Below are 24,712 nucleotides of genomic sequence, written 5' to 3'. Positions count from 1 at the left end.
GAATAATACCACTTAAAATAGATAACGTGTTTTTTGACTTAAAACGAATATTTTTTTTTCATTCTCATTCATTAATTCATATGCTGTTAATGAAAAATGATACATTATACGTAGTACTGCAATTTCTCAATATATATATGCACAGACAAAAAAAAAGTTGGATTATCTCAATCTTGTTTGACATGTAACAGAGATGAGTATATACATTTTTCAAATGATTTACAAAGTTTTATGATTTGATGTCTATTTTTTGTGTGGAAAACGTCACTTTTGCAATTTTTTTGCTTGAGTCGGTAACCTACATCATAAAAAATGAAGAAAAGAAGAAGAAGAAAAAAAAGAAATGCAAGAATATTGAAATATTAAATTAAGTTTATCAACTAAAAAAGTAAAGGACGAAAGGTAATCAAATGACATGGAAACGTGTTGTATTACGCCTAAGGTATCTGAACGAGGACATGTTTTTCTATAACATGTTCTTTACACGTTATAATAATTTATAGTTATATACAATAAAAAACCCAGAATGAGTCATGACAGTGTTGAATAAAGAATTAAATAATAACAACTAATCCGTACTATATTTAATAATACCAAAATGCCCTCTCTTTCTTAAGTTTCTTTAAAAAATGTTACATATTCAGATGAACAGCACTGATTCGTCTAGATTCCCTCTTTGACAATCTTAATTTTGGGATACAAAACAAGGCACAAAAACACACAGCTTTTCCATGAGTTAATGAAACAGAACAAATAAGTGAGGTCAGTCCCACTCCCACCTTTCAATTTTGTTTTTCAGTCATTTTCTTTTGCTTTATGTTGTAATCAAATTCTATTATTCCATCACTTTGATCAACACCTTTTATAAACCCTTTATTCAATTCTACACTGTTTTCATGCACTTTTTTCATGCATAGAGCAGGTATGTGAATTTTGACAGAAATTGAAGAACTTGACAGAGAGTTGGAGCCATGAAGTTTTTGTTGCTCTTCATTTTTGTATTTAAATCATGTTTTGGTGGTAGACAATATGTTGACAAAATCCACCCAGGATTCCAGACATCTCAGATGGATTGGAACGACAACCATGGCCTATTCCTGCTATCTAACAACTCTATGTTTGGTTTGGGATTCTTTCCTGTCTCTGATGCCAAATCGTTCTTACTGGCAATCATTCACAAGGACAGTTATAAGACGGTTTGGAATGCTAATAGAGATCAACCCATATCAAACTTTGATAAGTTTGACTTTGACATAAACGGCAACCTCTTTTTGACAAGTGGGCATGGTGTCGTTTGGTCTACAAGCACACCAGGAAAAGGAGCCATAGCCATGGAATTGAGGGACTCGGGGAACTTGGTGTTGCTTGGAGACGATGGAGAGATCATTTGGCAGAGTTTTAGTCACCCCGCAAGTACACTTTTACCTGGTCAGCAATTCTTGCCGGGAATGATTCTGAATAGCTCTCCTAATCACAGCAACTTGTCTCACTTTCTCGAAATCAAGTCAGGGAATTTGGTTCTCTATGCAGGGTTTCCCACCCCACAAATTTATTGGTCTATAGGAGGTGAAACCAGGAAAACAAATAGCAGTGTCAGTGGGGTGGTTCATTCTGCCACTCTAGTCTCCAATTCATGGAACTTCTATGATCCAAATGGAAACTTACTTTGGAAATTTGTCTTCACAAGCCAATCAGACAAAACTGCCTTCTGGGTTGCTGTTTTAAGCTCTGATGGAATGATTTCATTCAAAAATCTTCAAAAGGGAGGCACTACAACTTTTGCGGCTATCAAGATACCAGAGGGTTGGTGCAGTGTTCCAGAGCCTTGTGATCCCTACTATGTGTGCCATAATGACAACTGGTGTGAGTGTCCTTCTCTTCTCAGCTCTCAGTTTAATTGTAAACTTCAGAACCTCCCAAACTGTAATCGTTCCAATGATCCGGTGGAGCTTATACACGTGGGAGATAATGTTGACTATTTTGCTGTTGAGTTTGTCAAACCCTCTTTAAAGACTGATCTCAATTCTTGTAAACAAGCATGTCTCGATGATTGTTCTTGCCTTGTCTTGTTTCACGAAAGCAGTTCCGGAAACTGTTTTCTCTTTGACCAGATTGGAAGTTTCCAATATGCCGGTGAGAATAGTCGTGGCTATGTTTCCTATATTAAGCTCTCAAGTAACGGAGTAGAAAACGAGGAAGAAAAGAACCACATGCTAATAGTTGTGGTCATTTTAGTTTCGACTATTTTGGTTATTTTTTCTATGGTTTATACTGGATTCTTGTACCTCAGGAGAAAGAAGAGACAACTTGATTGTGCTCAAGAGGCCTCAGATGATGATGATTTCTTTTACAATCTTTCTGGTATGCCTGTTCGTTTTACTTATTCTGATCTTTGTTTGGCTACTGAAAATTTCTCTAGAAAAGTTGGCCAAGGAGGGTTTGGTTCAGTCTACTTAGGTGTTCTTCCGGATGGGACACAGTTGGCTGTGAAGAAACTTGAAGTGGTTGATCACTGGAAGAAAGAGTTTAAAGCTGAAGTTAGCATTATTGGGAGTATCCACCATGTCCATTTAGTCAAGGTCAAAGGCTTCTGCACCGAAGGCCCTCACAGGCTTCTTGTTTACGAGTACATGGCTAAAGGGTCTCTAGATAAATGGATTTTCAACAACAATCAACTATTGGATTGGAATACAAGATTCAACATTGCATTGGGCACAGCAAAGGGTCTTGCCTATCTTCATGAAGAGTGCGAAGTGAAGATTATGCACTGTGATATAAAACCTGAAAATGTTCTGCTTGATGATAATTTTGTGGCCAAAGTTTCAGACTTTGGTTTGGCAAAGCTAATGAACCGAGAACAGAGCCTTGTTATTACGACAATGAGAGGAACAAGAGGGTACCTCGCTCCAGAATGGCTCACCAACTATGCCATAACAGAAAAAAGTGATGTATACAGTTATGGCATGGTCTTACTTGAGATCATTAGTGGGAGAAAGAATCATGATTCAGAGGAGAATTCAGAGAAATCCCATTTCCCTTCTTATGCTTTTAAGATGTTTGAGGAAGAAAAACTTGAAGAAATCATTGATTCAAGGCTAGAAGTGGATGAAAATGATCAAAGAGTGACTCGTGCTATTAAAGTAGCCTTGTGGTGTATTCAGGATGAGATGCATACAAGGCCAACAATGACTAAAGTGGTTCAAATGCTTGAAGGTCTTTGTGAGGTGCCTCCACCACCATCTTCCAAAGCGCTGATACTAGTTCATCATGACTGATTGAGTTTTATAGAGATGCACATAGATAACACTTGTAATCTCCTGAAGAATGAGAATATTTCAAACTTGCTTCATTTTATTAATTATTTTATATTTTTCGAATGTTTGATTTCTGTTTCTGTTTTGCTTAGCTTAGAGAAACGACATAAATAAACATACAAACTACACGATATTAATTACAGTTGATAGACAAGGATATAAGATGGGCGACCCATAAGAACAGTCGTTACAAAGCTACACAAACCACAAACAAAGAATACCTGTAGACCCAGAAAAGTGAAAATAGATCTTGCTTTGCTGCAATATAAACCACTAGTTCACCTGCCCACCATTCTTATCGTTGGATATTTTATTAAATTTTTCAACCATGTCTTTCAGCATAATTATTAATTAATTATTTTCTGTCACATTCAAGTATATCATGCGGTACCAAAATATACATAAAATAATAAAAAACGACAATGATCTTGGATACTTGGTTGAAATATTCATCATATAAGCCAAAAGAAATTATTAGGATATTATGTGCTAGATGAATGAAAATGAAGTTTTGCGCTTATTTGGAATTGCATTTTAAAAGGAAACCATACAAGTCATCATCTCTAGCTGGTATACATGATATGAATCAAAGTTCTGGCATAGCAAGAGACTTTAATGGGATTAAACCTAATAAAACATGAATATTAACTGGAATATACTGGAAGGGAAGTACTTATGTTTACTTAGTTATGATGTTATTATTATAATTCTAATAGTTCTTAACAAAGTTATAGTCAGAAGTCTTATCTACAACACCAACGAAGATGAAAGCCGAAAAGTTACATCTCAGATATTATATATATGTATGTAAGTATGTATATAATGTTCCTACGAGCTTATTAGTATTGTACAAGTCATAGTTTAATATATTATTCATATGCAAAGTGTCTTAGATCAAGATCGGGTGACTAAGATCATGTTCGTGTAGTTATTGGGGCTCCATGGAAGTAAGTGGTTGGAGATGGATGGCCATGATCAACCACATGTTCCTTCTCTTCATTTTCATCCTCTTCTTCTTCGTCTTCAGCATCCCAAAGGAACCGAGCATACGAAGCTAAAACATAACTGCAAAAATAACAAGACACACAACACAGAGAAAGATAGTACGTAGGCAGACCAAACGTACATTAATATAGTCTAATGCCAAATAATTACTTGGAACATAAGTAAATAAACCAAGTTTAATAAAGACTCGAAGATATCAACTAGTCCTACTCTTATTTTCTTTTCGAATCTAAGATAGAAAAAAACTTTCTTCTTCTTACCAATCATCCGGAGAAGATTTCACAGCTTGATCAAAATAATTCTCAGCTCGCTTAACATCTTTGTGGCTAGTCCAAATTAGATCGGCATAAAGGGATAGCATCTCTGCATCACCAGGATTAGCCAAGATTGCTCTGCCACAGTACTCTTCTGCTTTAGCAAAATCTCCCCGAACCTTTTCGTTCATGTAATTATTAGTTCACCAAGCTCGAAAATTGAAAACTTAACAACAAAAAGAACAGAAAAAATCAAAATTGGATATTTACCTCTTTCAAAAACTTGGCATAGTTTCCAAGTAAGAGCCCATTTCCAGGATTGGCCTCAATCATCTTCTGGTAATAAGTATCAGTGCTATTACTCCCACGATTGTTATTACCTTCAAAGAAGCCCGACCCACCACCACTGTCATCACCATCTCCACCGCCAGATCCTCTCCCATCGCCGGCTCCACCCCCAATCCGGCCACCGTTGCTGCCAACTCCGTCACCCATCACAAGCGTCTGCAAAACCCTCTCTTCGTTCTCCATAGAGCACCTTTCTTCACTCGTGACTTTACCTCCCAAACCAGAGCAGGACAACAATCTCTGGATCGTGGATGACGATCCTGAATCGATTTTGCCGCTCCCCTTTTGCTCTTCCTGGGATTTTTTAGCTTTGATTTTCGATATGGGGCTCCTCTTGTTGGGTTTTGGTGGATTTTGTGATTTTGATATGGAGATGGGAGGGAATGATCTGTTTGATGACTCATGAGTGGGTGAAGGTGAAGAAGAAGAAGAAGAAGGAAGAAAAGAACAGGTTAAGGAGACTGATTTGGTTCTTTGAAGATGGAGTAGTGGCTCTGGTTCTGGTGATGATGAGTCTTTCGAGTGAGGTAGCCAAGAGTTCAAGACTGGTGCTGATGAGCTCCTAAGAAGCATTTTTTTTTTCTTTCTAAAACAAAATGAGTTGTGGATTCAGAAACTCAGAAAGGGTGCATCACAAAAACTTGGATTTATATCAATGGAGAGTTGTCGCGTCACTGTCTGTAACAATAGTACAAACTACAAAGATATTATCAGAAATAGTCAAAAAAGGAAAATTACTATGCAAACAAAATCGTAGAATTATAGTTGAAAAAAATATCACAAATGCTTCCAAATACAAGTGGGTAATAATAATAATTCAACAGAATGTGGAAATGGTGTAATAAAAAAGGATCACTATTAATAGGAAGAAGGAAAAAATCTTCCTTTAATTGTGGTATATTAAACACTTCATCTTTTACTTGTACTGCTCCTCTTACTAAATACCAGTATTTAAAAAGTTAAAATAGAAATTAAATCATAAAAATTAAATTTTATGTATTGAAAAAAAAAAAGATTTTTGCCTTTTATAAAAATTACACTTTTTTCTGTGTTTTCAAATACTTATTAAACCCCCAACCTTTCAGAAAAAAAAATACTTATTAAAACAATAAAATATATTATTAAATTAACTTTTAGAAAAAAGGGTTTTTTTAGGTTCAGTGTTGGAAAAAAAAATTGCTTTTCAAACTAAATTATTTATAGAAATTCATAAAAAAAATATCACTATTTAATTGCTAATCTTTCGTCATGTTTAATACACTATGTAAGGAATACGTATTGTATTAATTTAATTAATATAATATGTATACCATATTTGTATAATTTTTTATATTAATACAATGTAATACAATAGAAAAATTGTATTTTCATATTATATAATATTATACTATACTTTTACTTTATATAAAAAAAATCATATTCTTCTATATCATTTTATCTTTCTAATAATTTTTCCTTTAATCATTTGTTATCATTTCATTCTTATTCTAGTCACTTTCTTTTTATCTCACCCTTCCCTCCTTAATTTCTAACTTTGTCACCTCCTATGTTTGTAAAGAGAAAAAGTGAGTAAAAGGAAAATTTGGTTTGAGAAAAAAAGTTAGTAGCTCCCACTAAAATAATTTTAGAATTTTTTTTCAAAAATTAATAAGAAAATTAAATTACTAATATATTCTTACTCATTTAATTTTAAATTAAACAATAACGAAAGGGCATATAAATAATTATAAAATAATCTAATTTTCTTTCTTCTCTCAACCAAACTTCTATAATGGTAACAAAAAAAACAATCCATCTTAAACATTTACTTTCTCTCCTATTTTTCTTCCATCTTAATTTTTTTCATCTCTACTAAATATGCTATTACTCTGGCTCGTCTCACAACCCAACTTCATTTTACTTCAACTCCAACTCTAACCCAATACTAATTATAATACCAATCCTAATCTCCTCGTTGACCTCATGTTAATGTCGCCTCCAACCTTAATTTTAATCTAATTTTAACATATGATGGGTGTAAATACAAAATGTATTTAATTTTAAATTTTTAGATATATTTAATTTATAAAAAAATAATTACTAAAAAACATAATATTACTAAATGAGAAATGTTAATACATTCTATATTACTCTTTGTTCGGACCAAATTTTCCGATCAATATATGTTTCCCGAAATGGAAAACTACGATTCAGAAACTTCTCCAACCTTTACTATGTTCTGTCTCGAACTCTCCGTTGACTAAATCAAATTTTGGGATATGCTTTCCCTGTAACCAAATTTTTGTTATGATTAGTTAAATACAAATGATAAGTGTTATTATACAAGCTAAATATATAACACTTAGTAAATTTCGCATAGTGAAAATGTGAAATTCGAGTTTCAATTGTAGACACTCAAAAACTGTGTTTTGGGGTTCAAAGTGATACATGTAGGTATCTAAGAATTCCCAAAATGCTTGGTAGCATTTTGAGCAATTTTATACCTGTTGGAGGGGTCACAAGTCAGAAGAGGTGGCAATGTGTCGCCTCCTTAGAGACGTTACATCACCTAGATGCAAAGGGACATAAAAGTCCCAGCAAACAATGCATCGTCTGTTACTAGACGACACATTGCCTGGCAGGCGATGTGTCGCCTGACGTGTCCGTATGGACACATGTTTTAAGCTCCAAAAGATGAATTCTTTAAATCTAATCCTATTGGTTATAGCTAATGACGGTGCCTACACCATAAAAAGGCCATCATAAAGTTTGGAAGACTTGACCACTCTCTCAAATCTTTCTCTAATCTCTATCTCTCTAGCTTTCAAGAATCTCAAGTTTTCTCTAAGAAAGTCATTAAGAAAGTGCACGACTTTGTGAGTTTAAGGTTTGTTCAATCTCAATTCTCATTTCCTCTTAGAAAAAGCTTCAAACATCAATGGTGAGCTAGGAAATAGAGAATTATGACACTAATACAAATCGTGTTTAAGCCTTTGGTTGTGATTTTACAAGGAAGAAGAAATAAGTTCAAAGTGGTGGTTCAAATAGGGTTTTGAAGCTCCAAGAAAATTGAAGAACTTTGATCGTGTACAAGGGTTTGCATCATCTAAACTCTAATTTTCTTGGTTTCTACTAGGCATAATTTTGTGTAGATTCTAGATATTATGGTGGTGTAATCTCACTCTCCCCCAACAACTTTTATAAGAACCAATGGTAGGTACCTGCAAGAAAACCCTCAAATGCTTAAGTTGGTTCTCTTTCTCTCTATATTTTGAGAGAGTACCAGTATAGTAAAGATTTGAAAAAGAATCCCTTTATATATGATAAAAGTCAATTATTTATAGTAAAAGAACAAATAGAAGGTTTAGAAATGATTTATTGCCATTGATCCATGTGTCCCCTCCAAGTTCCTTTTTCCCACCAAGTCATAACCGACTTTCTCTCGCTTTGTAATGCCGTTAGATCTTTCGTAGAGGCTCGAGCTTCTGCCTCTATTTCTCTTCTTGCATGACCCATTGCTAAGGTTTGCCTTTTAGTGAAACACATGTTTAGATATCTCCTCAGCAAATAGACCAACATCTTTTGCAAATATATTAGCCACGTGACTAGCACGTTATTTTCACGATATACAGAATACGTTTTGCAAATCCTAAAATTGAAATTTTTTATAAAGATATCCTTTTATTTAAAATATGATTTTAAATTCCTTTTTATTGTGATTTTCATAATTAATATCTTGAATTAATTTGCAAGGTTTGCAAATAATTCCTTATTTAGGTTGATATTCTCACAATATGTTTATAAAATGAATTTGTATATTGGTTTTATAAAGAAAATACTATGTGCTTATTCGAATTCATTTCTGGAATATTTTTCTATTGATTTTCATGTTATTCAAGATAGTTAACTTCAGGAAATACAATCTTTGAAGGAATTAATTGTTATTTCTATCTTCAAAAATTTGATATTACGCATGTATTATTAGCTATCCCCACAAAATCCGTGTCTGTCGGATGAGAATCAACTAAAAATGGCAAATCTTCATTAATTAATAATATCTTCAAATATTATTGTTTTTATTAGAGATTATTTCTCAGTCTTTCTGAGCACGAAATTATCTCTATAAATAGGCTTCTAGGGCCTTGAGAAAAAGTCAATTCTTTGGTGCATAGTTTGTGAGTGAATTGTAATATTTGAGAGTTCATAGTTTATATTAAAGATCATTGTATTCACGTGATTTTATAGTAAAATGAGTGTTTAGTTTTGAGGTGAGTCTGAAACACATTCATGAGTGAATACATGTTGTAATTTGAATACAATTCTTATAATCTTCGGGAGAAGATTTTTACAAGCCTTGCGTCGGGAGGATGCAAGCACTCACTGGCCATTGAGGGGAGTTCAAGTGGTTGAACGTTTCAATCAAAATCAGATTAGTGAAGAGAAGTACAATAAAGTTGCAGCAAATCTCAAGGGGGGAGTCTTGTTTTGTTTAAGTCAATATTTTGTACTTGTGATTCTTTATTAATTGGTTTTATTCTCTGAGTGTAGCCCCAAGGAATAAATTATCCGAAAATATCTCTAAACCTTGTAAAAATTCATTGTGTTTTTTATTGTTTTTGCACTGTCTTTTATTGTATTCAGTTTCTGTCGTGACAAGTTCGTATTTTGTCTCGACAGATCTGAAATCTGTTTTAACATTTAATTATCATTCTTCATCTTAATTAATTTACTTGGTTTAATTAATTTAGTTAATTACTAAAAACAAAATTTCACATTTAATATATATTAATAATATATGTAAATGAAAAGTAGTTATTAAGTGAATAAAATGCACTCACACTATTTTAATTCTAAGAAATGATATTATGAATACTAGTAATTATTTTTAATATTTTTAAAATATAAAATAATTAAAAAAACATCACGTTCACTAAAATAAAAGGTCCTAACAATTTAGAAGGAAATGTTTGGACAATAATACAAACATAACATTATTGCATGTAGTAAAAAACCATGGGCTGTTGTTTCAATATTAGCCCACGAACCAGTAAGAATCAATTCTCAAGTAACAACCTCTCTAACATCGACACGTTGCCCATTAAGCACGTGAGATCGGGACCCATGGAGCCGTCATTTTTATTTGGTTTGTATAAATGGACGGTCTTAAATTGGCTTTTGGTTCCTATAGAATGGACGTCGACAAGAGACCAATAATATGTCGTTTAGCTTCCTTTAGTGTCGTCGAAGCACTCGTTGACACGTGCTAGGTCGAGTTGCAGAAGTCACGACTTGACAATAGCGATGATTTTTAACACCTACGGAGGATGGAATCATCATCTTTATCATTGGTAAGTGGCTTTTCTTTTCGAAAGCCACTCAGTTGCTTCAACACGAAACAAAAAACAAAAATTATTTTCAATGAAAAGAAAAACCATTTGTTTTGAGTGGGACTGAGCTATATAGACCATTCCATAGTACTTTACCAACCAAGAAAATACGACTTGCCCATTTCATTAATAGCATCAGTACTAGAAAAAAGTGGGCAACTGTTCTTCTAGTTCCATCTTCTTGTTAATAAACCTTACTACACATTTCATTAGTGCTCATAAAAGTGGCAGAGCTCTCATGAATGATATGCTCCATCTCAAAGAACCCAAAAAAAAAAGTGGTAAAGATAACTAACAGGACATGTCATGATTGGGTATTCAAACATCTGCATTTTGATCATGAAATTCAAGAAACATGCTTAAATATTTTATTCATCATTACTATTTACTCCATGTGCAACATCAGCAGACTTGAATGTTTCATAAGTAACATATCGATATTAAACCGGTGTATACAATAAACTTTAATTAAAAAAACTAAATCTTTGACAATTATTCATAAGTAAAATAATAACATACTTTCAAGTAAATGTAGTAATATTACACTATATACTGGTCCTCAAATAGATGTAGAAACCTATAATCCAAGGATTGCTCAGAAAAACCCCATGAAACAGTAACTGAAACATTGATCCACATTCCATTCATTCTCATCCCTGGTCTTTAAGAAGCAATTAAACCTTTTTTTTTCGTAGGCAAGCATATACTTACCGCACTAATAATGCTTCCCTCTTATTGTGTATGCTAACACTATCCATTTAATCCTACCAACTATATACAAATACTGTATATGCTTACTGGGTCATCTTCTAAATCGAGAGCCCTTGTTTGGTCTATTCCTTTCATCCCACGCGCAAGTCCAGAAGAATAAAGACATCCAGAAGAGGACAGCAAAAAAAATCTGCATTCTATCTTGAAATTTAGAGAAAGATGCTGCAAGACCTGCTCCAACAAAAAAGAAGATACTGCTTAATATCCAACTTCAGGGCAGCATAAAAGCAAGTGTGGGAAAAGAGGTTTAAAAGACAAATATGAACCACAAAGCTTCTCTAATCAACTAATCCATTAAAGGAGACACAAAACAAAACAAATTCTAGAAAGAACAAAGAAAAAAGTCCAACAAACTCTACAGTATTTCATTATTTTTAGAAGAAATAGGTGTGAACTACAGAGAGGCAGGTGCTCTTGACAGAAGTTGGATAAGGAACTCATCACCCTCAATAATTTCCTGTTCTCCAACTCAATATTTAATTGTACACTAAAAAATTTCATAGAACATCCCTCCCAAGTGTTATGTCACTCTTATGCTCCTCAAATCAATATCCGACAAGAAAATAAAATCCACATTAGAAGCCTTATTCTTATAACTCAAATGTGTGAATTAATACTGCTTACATGATAAGTGTATTTCGTTATTATATGATTGACAAACTCTGGACCTTGAAATTGGCCTAAGTAAAAGCATAGGCTATTCACACAATACAATTTCCATGTTCATGAGAAAAAAATGTGTTTTCGCACGATAATTTCCGGTAATGCTTTTCTTTCTTTTTAGACTGCCTGAAAGACGAACATGCAAATACTTATTATTATGGACGTCCTTTTTGGGGCTTATAATTATAGACATCCGTTTACCTAACCTAAAAAGTTTTAACTTAAAGACACTTTCTTCAACCTTGTTAATTTATCATACAATGACGCATTCAGATGCCCGCAACTATCCATTCGAGACTTTTAAGGACATCCCCTTTCACTCTTTCAACTCGTTCTCTTCTTTTATTGGCTACAATTCTAAGGACATCCATATACATAATGGAAATATTCCACTTAAAAGTGACTAAATAATCCCCTTCAAGTTAATGTATTTGTCATCTTGAAAAAGAGCCAATGAAATAGCATACAGATATGCTATTATTTGCTTTACATTCATTTTGGTCTTGACTTAACGATATTGAGAGTTTTTCAAATATATTAGAGAAGAATAAATGAGTGGCTGAAAGGGGTTCTCGTGTAAAATGAAGCTACGTCTTTTATTTTCTTTTCTTTTGGATAAAAATGACTTCATTGGAGCAAAACATCAAACACTATAGGTACAAATTATGCAGGTTGCAGAAACCAAAATATTTGACTACAAGAAAAATAACCCATTTCTGTAACAAAATTAAGAGCACAGCACATCCCTCAAGTCCAACAACACTAAAATTGAGCTGAAATTCATCCGTAATCAATTTCAAACCCTACTGAGCAGTGTTTCTTCATTTTTTTTTTGTTAAGCATAAAAAAATCTGGGTTTTGTTTCAACAAAAAATATTTTCAAAACCAAAAACATGACCAACAGCAAAAACAAAAGCGTGGATTACGTACCCTTTATCCGGGGCGGCCCAGGAGTCGGGTCGGATTCAGGGGGAGAAGGAGGAGGTTGGCCGGGTTTCGCAGCCCCGTGAGAAAACGACAGAGATAGACGACGGTGAAAATGAACCGGAGAGAAGAATAAGCGGTTCGTGTGAGAAAGGTTGCGAGAGGAGAGTGAGAAGCCGAGGAGGAAGAAAGAGTTAGGGAGTGACAATGCGTGGTGGTTGATTTTGGTACCATGGACGAAACCTGTCGCAGAAAAGAGAAGCGCCATTTCAGTTGTTTTTGGAGAACTGAATTAGATATTTTTCCTCAGTTGCCTCTTTTCTTTTGTTTTCTCTTGATTGGGATTTTTTTTTTTTTGTTGTTGAAAGGTTGGGAATTTTATTTGGGCTGGGCTTTTTTTTCATTCAAAATTAAAATCCATACATACACATGATATTTTATACATCGTGTGAAACCTTATTATAAAACCCTATATATCCCATTATAAAAAAAATTCTAACAATTCAAATATTGTGTATTTTCTTTTCCTAAAAAAATCTATTGTTTATTTTATTTATTAATTTTTTTTAGCAAATTTATTTTATTTTATTTACAATCAATTCACCATTAAAATTTAAATATTGAAGAACCCATAACAATTTTAGTTTTTTCTCTTCTCTCTTTTTTTTTAAAGAACTTTTTAGTTTTACCTTTCATTTTTTCTCCCAATGATTATGTAACTAAACTTATTAGTTTATTTTTGTTGACTTTATATAGCGGAATATGTATGAGTTACTCACTAATTTTGGACTGGACTTAGAAAAGAAAAACTAGTTAATTGCAGATGCATCATTTGATTTTGCAAACCACTATTATATATATAAATAAATTAAGAAGCTTATTATAGCACATCATTAATCAGAGGAAAATCATTGACTTTACATGAGGAAAATCATTAAAATAAATATATAAATCTAAAGTGAACACAACATACATAGATCTGATACTCTCAATTGACAACGCCAGAATTAGTAGTAATCGATGATAACAAAAAAATACATAAAAACAAATTATAAATATATATATATGTATGTACTGAATAGGCTAGCAAGGTGTACATGAGAGTGAGATCATGGATGGTAGAGCTTATTTCCACATCTGCATCTCCATGAGAGAAGATAATAGGTGTCATCTTGTCCATGAGAGGATGTATGTAAGGGCTTCTTCTGGTGATTTGGAACAACCAAAGTAGCCTCACATGGTTTGCAATTCAAGCACTTGTTTACACACTGAGGAGGTCTTGAACCCAACACCATTTTTCTCTCCTCTTGTCTTGAATATTCAAAACCCACTTCAAAATATACATGAAAAATAAAGAAAAAAACAATCAAACTTACAAATGATATAAAATGATATAAAACCCACTAGGGTATTCAAGAAAGTAAATAGGAAGGAATAGAGACATTCAGAATTGGACTAACTGTAATTACTAGTAATATTATATATATTATATTTATATACCTGTTTTGGGAGGTAGAACTGTGATGGAAAAGATGAAAAGCACAGTAATTACTGCTCCAACATTGAAGTTCACTGGGAAGTATGGAGCCATAATGTGGATCAGTAGTAGTAGTGGTGACTAGCTGGTCTAGAGTGATGTATATGGATATGATGATCAGTAATATTATATCTGAGAGACTAGTTGGGAATGGGATAATATATATATATTGGTTTCTTTTTTTTTTCTGGTGTATGTTACAGTGAAGAAAATGATGTTTGAGAGACCTTATAATAGATCTTTCTCTCTTTTCTTGAAAGAAGAAATAAAATGTAATTAGACAAAGATTGAAGGTTGTTTCCTCCTCAAACGACAATTGCAAAGGTTTTCTCACTGTGTTGAATATTTTCTCTTGGCGTTTTGGAAACTGTTACTCTGACTCTTGAGGATTTTAGTGAAAGTCTCCCTCCCAGGTGAGACTATTTGATGATCTACGGCTAGGCTTTCACCACCATATTTACCATGTTACCCTTATTCAATACAAAACAAAAAAAGTCATATTATACATCATATCTTATATGTGCTAGTACTGTAGCTTTCATTAAAGTATATATGGATGACATAGTACAAGCTTGCATCGATACGCATTAATAATATGCACTGTCACATACATACATATATGTGTAGCTCACATATATGGAACGGTTTAATTACTATATGAGTAAAACACAAGCAAGATTATCAAAATAAATGGAATATGAAGAAACTGGTAATCTGCTGCACTGCAGTGCTATACGGATTAATTATTTCAAGTGTTTAAGTATAATTACTTGAAAGTAGGTGAAAAGTAAAAAGTGTTTTCATGTCTACTGTTAGACAACAGTAGTTAAAAGAATCTAAGCAAAGTAACTGAGTAGGCAATACCATGCCATGCAGCAGAAAGTACAGGTGGCCTCCTCTGAACACTCATATTATTATGACCTTGATACTACTACTACTGATATAAGAGACTGCCTATTTCGTCTGTTTTCATCTCTCTAAAGATAAATCTATGTTAGCAAAAATAAGCTCCTGTAGTTGAGTTTGATCTTTAGTAATATTGGTCCAAATTGAAATGTAAACATAAAAAAAGAAGGATTGTCGTAATAATCATCTAATTACATAATTGATTCCAGAATGAGCATAAAATTAATATTGTTAGACTTGAAAGAGGTGAAGAAAATGGAATTGGTGAGCAGTTCCCGAGATGAAGTGTTGTTCTTTAAGTAGACTTTTTCAGAGGTTGAAGCTGTCAAAACTAGAAAATTCAAAAAACTAATTTGAAGTGCAGTGTGAGTAAGACTCTAATTTGAAGCTTCCAGCAGGCTGCTTTAATTTCCCTAAGAACTAGGCAACTGAGGAAGTCTGTGTTCCTTATCTTAACACCGGTTTATAACAATGGTCATTACTCATTACTCCTCTGCTCCTCTATTACCAACCATGTTGTCAAATAATTTGGTTAACATTTTGGAAACTGCACTTTCTTTTTTAATAAATATGTATGTATATATATACACTAGATACCACTGTACACATTTCCCTAATTTTATTTATAAAATTTATTATTTATTTTAATTAAATTTATATTAATGTCATATAAATTTTGAAATAAATTTTTTATTTTAATTAAATAATTTATTTATTTTTGTTTAATCTTATGTTTATTCTAATTTTTGAATTTGGGAGTGACAACAAGAGATTATATATTATATGTTTAATATAATATTAAATATTATAAGTAGATTTTAAATTTAAGTTTTTTGCTAGTTTTTTTTATAAAAAAAAAAAAAAGCAATTTGTTGCTAATTTATAGTATATTATATTATATGTTTAATATGATATTATTCTAATAAGTAAGTTTAAGTTTAATTAAATTTTATTTAAGTTATAAAATAAATGATTTTATTATTTTAAAATAATTATCATTGTAAAATATTTACAAAATATCCTATTTTAATTATTTATTTTATTTTATTTAAGTTCAAATGTTTACAAATTACTGTTAAATATAAGAAAATTATATTAAATATAAGAATATTCCGTTAAATTTAATATTAAAAAAATAAAAAATTCTTAAATCCAAGAATTTATATTATCTACACAAAAAAATAAACGAAAAATTTGGTTGCATACATGATTGTTATTTTTATATGCATGAAAAATAATCTATTTGAACATGATTTTCGACAAGGTAAATTATTCAGAATTTTTTAAAAATTTGAAAAATATTTTAAATAACTACAATATACACCGTCATTCAAAAAATTATGCTGAAAATCATCTAGCTACCAAAAATAGGAAAGGTGTACACTATTTTTGGGAGGTGTAGTGGAGAAGCCTCTGTATCTTATTGGTTTAATTCAGTAGGTGTAATTAGGAACTATAATTAATTATGAATTAATTAGACAGTTATTAATTATTTTTAATAAATTACAAAAAATAAGTAAAAAATATACATCAAAATAAATACTAAGTACACAAATTTTGATATTTTTATAATAATTATATATAAAATAGTATTTTTTTTTGTAAATTTTGGTTGTCTTTTGTATAGAAAAAAATGTATATTTTAAAGGCCGACCCTTTAAATTAACACTATGTTTGGCATGATGAATCTTTGGAATGATGGAGAGGGTCACAAGGAAGGAGAAGAGTAGGAGGAAAACAAAGAACACTTTTTTGGCAAGAATAAAAGTTGGAAGGAGAGAAGAGATAGAGGGATGAGATCTCCCTCCTAATCTTCAAAGATTGATTCCTCCAAACTTATTAGGAAAAGAAGATAAGAGAATTACATAAATACCCTTTAAATAACTAAATATATATTTTATAATAGATAATGTAGTAATTTTATATTTTAACTATGTATCTATCATTTCCACTCTCCTCTCAATATAAATATTATCATCCTCTTCATTCTTAAACTCTCCAATTATTTAAGTCTGCATCATTCCTTCCAAACATATCGCCTAAAATCAACTATTTGCCATTGTTTTTAATTTAAAATAATTCATTTAATAATTTTTTTTATTCATATTTTGCTTCTTTCATCTGTACCAAATAACATAAGAGAAAATTCCCTCATAATTATTTTTTCTTTCTTTTCAACCATACATATGGTTCGTCTAGCTTTTTTTCCTTTGAAATATACACCTTAATTTCTTGGTTTTCTTTGAAATGCACACTGTTTTGTTCCCTTTTATTGATCTAAAAGTACAAATAAATATCCATGGTACATGACTATATTGGCAAAAAGATTGAGAACTGAAATTTCTTTTCTCATATATATAAACAATTAATTTCTGCTAATCAATCATCAAGTGTGAAAATCTCAAGTAGTGCGAGGAAAAAAACAAAAGATAAATCGATTCAACGCTAACATAGACGCAAATGCTGAGGAGGGAAGTACTTCCTTTAACTGACAAAAACTTAGCCCTACTACTACTCTTCACATCACCTATATATCTTTGGTCATCTCATATAGGTAGGACGGCCCCCTTCTGCATGGTTTTGTACGTACACCATTTTAAAAGCATTCTACTTTATTTATGACCCAGAAAAAAAAACCATATAAGTTGATTAAAAATACAAAAAACTGTGCTTGACAAGACTCTTGTGTAGTGACTAGTAACCAAAACTATTCAATTCATAACGATAACGTCATTTCTTACAGCCGACACGTGTCAGAGGGTCAGTGGTCTTTTCATTGGCCAGTCTTGTCCTTGGAAGAAGGCTGGATCGTAGCCTTAATGAAAGAAATTATAAAGTTATTAACCAGACATTATTGCTGACGCGAGTTCAGAAGAGCAACAAAAACGACTGATTGGAATTTTTTTGGATATAATAACAAGATCTTACATTACATTGACTATTTGTATAAGAATTTATAGTCAGCTGATTTATTGAATATCTACACTACACAAAGAGACAGTGTTCAAGTGGAAGGAAAAAAACCTTCACAAATAGCAGTGTTCAATATAATTTTAGTCAAATATATCAAAGCCAGAGGGTGGTGGATCTTGTTAGGGGGCTGGTGCAGTACATTTCTAATTCGCTCTTCTTATGAGAGTGGTGGATCTAGTTACTTTCAAATTCCAGGAGATTTCTTGGCCTGATGGACCATAACATCTAGTGCATGTGCATGTGCATGCATCATTAGCGTGCTGCGGCCTGCTGGTGTGGCATGTGGAGTTTGAGTCCCTGATGGGCACTAATAGTGAATAGTGAGTTGCTTTGGGGGGTGTGTGTTTTAAGTTAATAGTTGAAGGCCCTGCCTGTCTCGTACGTGTGGCATGTCTCGTACGAGATAGTGATATTATTATGCATCTTCACTTTGATCATGAGTTTAGGCAGGGTGGCTCTTGCAACTTAAGTATTTCAATACTTGCATTATAAGTAATATATATAGACAGAGAAAAAGGAATAGACTAATAATCAGTCATATTCATTGTAATTCTTCCTCCATCCTTATTTTATCAACAAAAACCACACACACATATATATATAAACACACTAAAACAGGCCACGAAATTTATAGATTAAGGGCAGCTCCATGATCAGTGTATTTGGACCTCCTTAGCATCTGTTTTAGGCTTCTCTGTTTTGGGAATTGTGATACACAACACCCCATCTTTCAACTCCGCTTTAACATCATCAGCTTTGGCATCATCAGGCAACACAAGGCTGGCATTGTAGTATCCGTACCTCCTCGACGAACTCCAAAACTCGTCGTCCGAACCACTTTGAGCATTCTCCTCTTCCTTGTGTTCTCCCTTTATAATCAAAACGCCATCGTCTATTGTAATCTTCAGGTCCTCCTTGGCCAGCCCAGGCACGTCGAACTTCAACTTGTAGAGCTGGTCATGCTCTTTTACTCGCCCGGATAGTGACCACGGTGACAAGTTTAGGCTCTCGAACAGCCTGTTTACGTTCTCTGTTGCTTGCAGCAGCGCGTTTCCAAGGCCTGAAGGAAAGAACTCTGCCACCAAAAAAGATTTTGTGACAAACACTATATAGCCAAGCAACTTCTTCCAGTGGAAAACTATAATATAATAATTGAAAAGTTAGTGTATAATGATGTGGCAAACATAATTCAATGATAATCTTGGCAGTGGCGGAGCCACACGGGGGCATGTGGGGGCACGTGCCCCCACTCAAATATTTTAATTATTAATTTTATATGTAATTTCTTATTATATTTTTATATAATTAACAGTTAATTTTTTACTATTTTTTTTTTACCCACTCAATTTTTTTTATAATTTATTTTTATATATGTAATTTACTATTACACCTTCATTTAAACACTTTAAAAAAATTAATAGTAAAATTCATAATATGCCTTCTATGTTATTTGCCCCCATATTTAATGTATTATTTTCATATGCCCCCACTACAATTCAATTCTGGCTCCGCCACTGAATCTTGGTTTAGTGGGTTTGAAGTTTTAACAAGAGAGAAGAGAAAACGCCAGACTAAAAAGCTAGGAAGAATAGAAAGAATAGATGAAAGAGGAGAGCAAGTACCAAAAAGGGCAGGAGGAAAATCGCCTTGGTTTCTCCTCCAGAGTCCTCTTTTCCTGTGTTTCCTTGGTAAAACTGATCTAGACTTTTTGCTTTCGGTGGCAGAGACCTGTTTGCCCTCTGAGGCCTCACTAGCCACTTTATCAGTACTCGTGGAAAACTTCTGAGCGCCACCAATTATAGCGGCTCTCTCAAAGGCACCGTGACCAACAAAAGAAGGGGAAGAGAGCACCCTTTGGTGCAAATTCTTAAAGGCCAAACGAGCCAAAGCCATTGATAGCTTTTCGGTTAGAAAGTAGTTGAAATTAGAGGGAAGAAACTATAGCTAATTAACTTGCGATGGATTGCACTTGACAGATAAATAAAACAACTAAAAGAGAGTTATAAAGAGGTTGAAGATCGAAGAGTGAAGTGAGTTTGAATAGTTGGAGAAGGCTCTAAAAGGTTCCGGGAGGTGGTGGTGGTGACTGGGGACACCTAAGTATATAGAAAATTAATTAATAACAATACTGTGTATGAGACCAAGCACAAGAAAGTTTTCTCCTTTTCAATATTATTACTATTTTCTAAGAGGTTCTTGGTCTTTCTCAAACATGCCATACAGCAAATAGTGACGAATTTCGAGGAGTGTTCCAGAGGAAAATGCATATGATGCCACGTCTTTTCGAGGGTTCTTTTCTTTTTTAACTTTTACTTTTCTTCACTTATTAACAATTAACAAATAAAGAAAGAATCATCTTATCTTATAGAGTTGGCTTCTTGGTCTTGCGTGTTTGACACATTACTTTCCCTAATTTTGTCTAAAACTTCAACAATGGAGAAGCGCTATCTCAATATTAAAATAAATTATGCTAAATGTTTTCACAATCTTGTCAATAATAATAATAAATAATTAAAATTAGTATGGCTGGCCAAGTTAAGATAGCACAATCTTTCTAGTTTTTATTGCTGAAAAGTCAAAAACGTGTTTGAGCAAGACAAGTGTTGAGTTGACGACGAAAGAACATGCTGCTGGTCCGAATAAATCATGATAGAAATAAGGTCATTGGATAATAATAGAAATAAGCATGGGATGCCATTATACAAAATGTTCGTGTCTTCCATATCTTGAGGACCCCAGAAACAAATAGATAGAACCAAACCAAAACCTATGAACTTTCGCAAAATCTAAGGAAAGATTGAGAATTAGTTCACATTCAATACCAAGGGCACATTGAAATGGAGGAGAATAATTTGAGGACAAATGTTTTTATCATTTAAGGCTGTTGATGTACAAGCCGCTATTTTCGCTTCTTCTTCACCTATTTTGCTATGGAGGCAGGCAAAAAAAATGGTACCAAAGCTTAGATGAGTTTTGAAATGGCTAACAACGCAGCTACATATGCTCTGCTCAATCGTACATTCCCTCTTGCTCCCAAATGTCCACAAGAAAATCTACCATTTCCTGCTCATTTTCAACCCAACAAGCTTAGTGGACTTTTTAGCTAAACATTTAAATAATGGTATAGAATTGCAATGACTTGGTAAAGGGTCAAAACTTACAGCAAGAGGGATTGGCTGCGGAAAAGGCTTGTTGCTCCCGAGTAAACTTTCATATGTTGCATTCCAACTGCAAAGCCAGAATGATTTAACCATGCAAATAGAATGAGAGCTGACGGAACACACCAAAGTGTTCCATAAATAATTTAACTCCTACTTTAGACATGGTTCAGCACTAAAATTCACTTTCCATACTTCCAATGGCTACGTTTGGATTTTGGATTTTACAAAGAAAAAATTGTATGAGGGAAAAGAGAAGTTAAAACGGAAGAAAATATTTTACTAAAATTTGATAAGATTCTTATTTTTTAATATATTTATAATTGTTTTAAATTTTATAAAAAGAACTCCCAATTTTTTGTTTGAATCCAAATATGAGAAATTGAATTCATTTGAAATTCATTTTTTCCCTCTTAAACTTCAAGATCCAAACACAGGGTAATTATTACAAGTATTGGTACATTGAATTACTTAAGTATATACATACGAATTGTAATAATGTGAGTTTGTTCAAGTTAGTTATCTATTGAAATAACAACAATTCTGTCTAATAAAAGTTATCCCCTAACATTTGGTAGCTTGTTATTTGTTACAACGATGGTTTTCCTTCTTGTTTTAACCAACTATACTTTTAAACAATTCCATTTCCCTTATTTAAACAAATGTTTCAAACACAATTTTAGATGCCACAAAAACAAAACTGATCAAAAAAATTGGCCAGTAATGATAAATGAAGTTTCCAAAAAATAAGACCAGCAGTTACAAGTATCCCCCGAGTAATTTGCAAAAATCGAGCAAATATAGAGGTAGATTTGAGTAATTCACAAATTGTACAAACCATAAAATTGCACCTTAATTTGGGATCTCGCTGCAGTGGCCGGTTATCAGACTTTTTATTCCCTATCCAACGCTGCCTTGTTTGGTTCCAAAGAAGAAGACCTGCAAACAAGAACCCACTTAACATCTTTAACATGTTTCCACGCATAAACAAACTCACCAAAAGATCAAACCAAAGCAGTAACAAAATTACATGCCAAAGCCTGGAAATGCCAAATTAAACTAGTAACTAACAGCTTAGGCCTTTTCAAAGTCCAAACGAAAATACAAGGGATATGCCAAACTAGAAAAGTAATTGAAAATTCGAAAGCTGCAAAATAGCTTACCATGATTTACAAATTCATTGGGGTTAGCATTAAGAGCAACACCGTTGGGATCAAGCGTTTGGTTAATTGTGCTGATTGATGAGATGCTTCCCTGGGACTGTATTGCACTATTGTCCATATCAAATGTGCTAGTGGTCCAAAAATCCTCTGATTGGCTTGGTTTCCTGGCTGACCGTCGACCTTGATGTGATAATCTTTTTGGTGGCTGTTCATCCACTGTAACTGGTTTGGGCTTCGTATGGCATGCTAGACAACCACTGCTCTGTTACAAAAATAGTTGGTTCTGTTATATATCGCATAAAACAAATCATCTTATAGTTTTTTGAACCATATCAATTGTTACAAACACCTGGGTTTAAGTTACATAGAATCAAATTCTTCTATCTAGCTAAGATTCTAAATTCAATATTAGAATAGATTAAAAGGGAAATATCCAATCTTTTGTCCTATCGATCACCTGTTCAATAAGCTAGCAAGATTAATCTAGAGAGGATTTGAATTCATTCATAGCCAAAACCTGACGAAACTTTTTGAATACGAAATGGGAATCTGAATACTTACCCCATGCCTGCACTCCAATATATGGAAGACTAATAAAGCTATGGCAGATCTAAAGAGTCGAGACGAAGATTTCCCGGGAGAACCCAAATCATCCAAGCTGACGGAAGATCGATTCCAAGAAAGAAATACCACAGAACCCACCTCTGAAAATTAAGAAAGAACGCAAAAAAACCATATTTTTCGTAATGGGTATTAACATATGAGTTTGTTAAAATCAACGGAGAAACAATTCAAAGGCTAATTATGAAGATTTGGAGAAGAAAGGAAAAGAAAGCTAACCCGTGAGGCAAGAGAAGGTCCCTTTGGGGTCAGAAATGGTTGAAGCAACCACCCCACCACCTTCTGGCGTAGCGATTCTGATGGGGTGGCCTGTCCTGGCCCCTATGGGTTCTTCTTCTTCACCAATTATTAGCGCAACGAAAGAGATAGAAAACCTTTGATTAGTGCCGGGAATAGATAATATATTTCAGATTATGGGTGGATTTTGTTTTTTTTTTTTTAGCTTATTTTATTTATTATTATTGTTATAAATATTAATATACTTCTTCTTCTTCACCCTCTATCGCATGTCACTTTTTCAAACCAACAATGGAATAATATTTTAGGTAAGAAATATCATTCCATTTCAATGTTCATTTTATCAAGCCAAATGTGATGACACTTGTTCCATAAATATTTAATATTTATTACAAACAAATTCTGAAAGAGATACTTAGAGTGATCACAAAAGATGCTTTAAGGATAATAAAATAAATAAAAAGTTTATATTCTCCATTTTAAAAGGGCATATAATTGTATTAAAGAAATATGTATGGTTGTTTACGTATGATTTTTGTGAATGTTAAAAGATTATGTGTGATTTTAAATGGCAATGGTGCTATATGTCTTAATAATTATGTTACAAAACTCACGAATTTACTTAATATTTTGTTAAGTAAATTAGAATATTGTAAGTTATATTATCTGACATAAATATTGCCTCATATTAAGTAAACATTATGAGACTTTGGTAGTAAGACCAACTAAACGGTATACTTGGGAACAAAACAAATAAAATCACACCAAGTGTACTTACATGACTATTGTAGATAATGTTTGCTTTTTTTAAAAAAAAAAAAGGAAAACTAATTGTTTGTCCAATGTATTTTTTTCGAATACGCAATCGAGCATGTGTTTTGTTAAATAATAACTCAGACTCTTTTATTTTACAAAATGTATGATAATAGTACCTTATACTCAATTTTGGTGAAAAAAATTTCAGATTTAATCTTTCATTCTTAACTCATCGATCATTTTCTTCGGTTAACTAAACTCATTGCATTATTAACAAACCGATAATTTATTTTATAATTATAAATATTTTGACAAAAATCGTATCTAGGTACTATTTTGATCATTTTGTAAAACACACAGTCTGATTATCATTTGACAAAACAAATGACTAATTGCATATTCAGGAAAACACATGTGTCAAAATGGTATTTTCCTAAAAAAAAAAAAAAAGGCCAAATTAATTTCACATAAATGACTTGTTTTCTATAAAGTCCTTAAATATGTGAGCTTCGTTGCGTTAAGTTAGGTATAATGTAATTGTTGAATGAAATTAATAATAAGATATTTTCTTGAAAGAAAAAAATGTGTGCTTCCTTTTTTTCAACTTCAATAATTATATTGATATGAGTTGTGTATGTGTGTTTTTTATGTATAACTCACACTCATCCTTAAACTAAATAATTAAGTTGGCCAATTTCTACCATTGTCAACATAAT

At 32.8% G+C, this 24,712-nt stretch overlaps 6 protein-coding genes across 7 annotated transcripts; 1 reads left to right on the top strand and 5 right to left on the bottom strand.

The window, feature by feature from the left end:
• Positions 1-1,067: 1,067 nt before the first annotated feature.
• Positions 1,068-3,343, top strand: LOC133796386 (G-type lectin S-receptor-like serine/threonine-protein kinase SD2-5). Its single transcript, XM_062233876.1, has one exon. The coding sequence runs from the start codon at positions 1,068-1,070 to the stop codon at positions 3,273-3,275; it is 2,208 nt and encodes a 735-aa protein (XP_062089860.1). The 3' UTR covers positions 3,276-3,343.
• A 469-nt stretch (positions 3,344-3,812) lies between these two features.
• LOC133796387 (stress response protein NST1) lies at positions 3,813-5,553 on the bottom strand. Its single transcript, XM_062233877.1, has 3 exons — positions 4,844-5,553; positions 4,580-4,752; positions 3,813-4,379 (listed from the first exon to the last, which is right to left on the bottom strand). Exons 1-3 carry the CDS (start codon positions 5,492-5,494, stop codon positions 4,229-4,231), a joined length of 975 nt encoding a protein of 324 aa, XP_062089861.1. The 5' UTR covers positions 5,495-5,553; the 3' UTR covers positions 3,813-4,228.
• Positions 5,554-10,632: 5,079 nt separating this feature from the next.
• LOC133796385 (uncharacterized) lies at positions 10,633-13,025 on the bottom strand. The gene is made up of 2 exons (XM_062233874.1): positions 12,652-13,025; positions 10,633-11,229 (listed from the first exon to the last, which is right to left on the bottom strand). Exons 1-2 carry the CDS (start codon positions 12,911-12,913, stop codon positions 11,090-11,092), a joined length of 402 nt encoding a protein of 133 aa, XP_062089858.1. The 5' UTR covers positions 12,914-13,025; the 3' UTR covers positions 10,633-11,089.
• A 482-nt stretch (positions 13,026-13,507) lies between these two features.
• Positions 13,508-14,650, bottom strand: LOC133793586 (EPIDERMAL PATTERNING FACTOR-like protein 2). Its single transcript, XM_062230901.1, has 2 exons — positions 14,146-14,650; positions 13,508-13,975 (listed from the first exon to the last, which is right to left on the bottom strand). Exons 1-2 carry the CDS (start codon positions 14,234-14,236, stop codon positions 13,755-13,757), a joined length of 312 nt encoding a protein of 103 aa, XP_062086885.1. The 5' UTR covers positions 14,237-14,650; the 3' UTR covers positions 13,508-13,754.
• A 3,876-nt stretch (positions 14,651-18,526) lies between these two features.
• Positions 18,527-20,591, bottom strand: LOC133796383 (26.5 kDa heat shock protein, mitochondrial). Of its 2 annotated transcripts, none has more exons than XM_062233871.1 (2): positions 19,684-20,591; positions 18,527-19,199 (listed from the first exon to the last, which is right to left on the bottom strand). In XM_062233871.1, the coding sequence occupies exons 1-2, from the start codon at positions 19,952-19,954 to the stop codon at positions 18,715-18,717; spliced, it is 756 nt and encodes a 251-aa protein (XP_062089855.1). In that variant the 5' UTR covers positions 19,955-20,591; the 3' UTR covers positions 18,527-18,714. The 2 variants fall into 2 exon arrangements, with proteins under 2 accessions (XP_062089855.1, XP_062089856.1); XM_062233872.1 differs by having other exon boundaries at positions 18,527-19,136.
• Positions 20,592-20,708: 117 nt separating this feature from the next.
• LOC133796384 (uncharacterized) lies at positions 20,709-23,447 on the bottom strand. The gene is made up of 6 exons (XM_062233873.1): positions 23,223-23,447; positions 22,944-23,086; positions 22,383-22,639; positions 22,071-22,158; positions 21,223-21,289; positions 20,709-21,124 (listed from the first exon to the last, which is right to left on the bottom strand). The coding sequence occupies exons 2-6, from the start codon at positions 22,946-22,948 to the stop codon at positions 21,071-21,073; spliced, it is 471 nt and encodes a 156-aa protein (XP_062089857.1). The 5' UTR covers positions 22,949-23,086; positions 23,223-23,447; the 3' UTR covers positions 20,709-21,070.
• Between the last annotated feature and the right edge of the window lie 1,265 nt (positions 23,448-24,712).

Source organism: Humulus lupulus, chromosome 8 (assembly GCF_963169125.1).
Source record: "Humulus lupulus chromosome 8, drHumLupu1.1, whole genome shotgun sequence".
Classification (NCBI taxonomy): Eukaryota; Viridiplantae; Streptophyta; class Magnoliopsida; order Rosales; family Cannabaceae; genus Humulus; species Humulus lupulus.
The sequence above is the reverse complement of the archived record's forward strand: the minus strand, read 5'-3'. Positions and strand labels throughout refer to the sequence as shown.

Excerpts from the sequence above, each read along its gene's own strand:
- LOC133796386 (XM_062233876.1), top strand. The coding sequence starts at position 1,068 with ATGGATTGGAACGACAACCATGGCCTATTCCTGCTATCTAACAACTCT.
- LOC133796387 (XM_062233877.1), bottom strand. The coding sequence starts at position 5,494 with ATGCTTCTTAGGAGCTCATCAGCACCAGTCTTGAACTCTTGGCTACCT. Across the intron at positions 4,753-4,843 it reads ATGCCAAGTTTTTGAAAGAG|GTTCGGGGAGATTTTGCTAA; the intron begins GTAAATATCCAA and ends ATGAACGAAAAG. Across the intron at positions 4,380-4,579 it reads AAATCTTCTCCGGATGATTG|TTATGTTTTAGCTTCGTATG; the intron begins GTAAGAAGAAGA and ends TTATTTTTGCAG.
- LOC133796385 (XM_062233874.1), bottom strand. The coding sequence starts at position 12,913 with ATGGCGCTTCTCTTTTCTGCGACAGGTTTCGTCCATGGTACCAAAATC. Across the intron at positions 11,230-12,651 it reads TGGGCCGCCCCGGATAAAGG|GTCTTGCAGCATCTTTCTCT; the intron begins GTACGTAATCCA and ends TTGTTGGAGCAG.
- LOC133793586 (XM_062230901.1), bottom strand. The coding sequence starts at position 14,236 with ATGGCTCCATACTTCCCAGTGAACTTCAATGTTGGAGCAGTAATTACT. Across the intron at positions 13,976-14,145 it reads AGTTCTACCTCCCAAAACAG|TGGGTTTTGAATATTCAAGA; the intron begins GTATATAAATAT and ends TATATTTTGAAG.
- LOC133796383 (XM_062233871.1), bottom strand. The coding sequence starts at position 19,954 with ATGGCTTTGGCTCGTTTGGCCTTTAAGAATTTGCACCAAAGGGTGCTC. Across the intron at positions 19,200-19,683 it reads TTTTCCTCCTGCCCTTTTTG|TTTTCCACTGGAAGAAGTTG; the intron begins GTACTTGCTCTC and ends ATTATATTATAG.
- LOC133796384 (XM_062233873.1), bottom strand. Across the intron at positions 22,159-22,382 it reads CAATGAATTTGTAAATCATG|GTCTTCTTCTTTGGAACCAA; the intron begins GTAAGCTATTTT and ends TCTTGTTTGCAG. Across the intron at positions 21,125-21,222 it reads CGCAGCCAATCCCTCTTGCT|GAAATGGTAGATTTTCTTGT; the intron begins GTAAGTTTTGAC and ends GAAAATGAGCAG.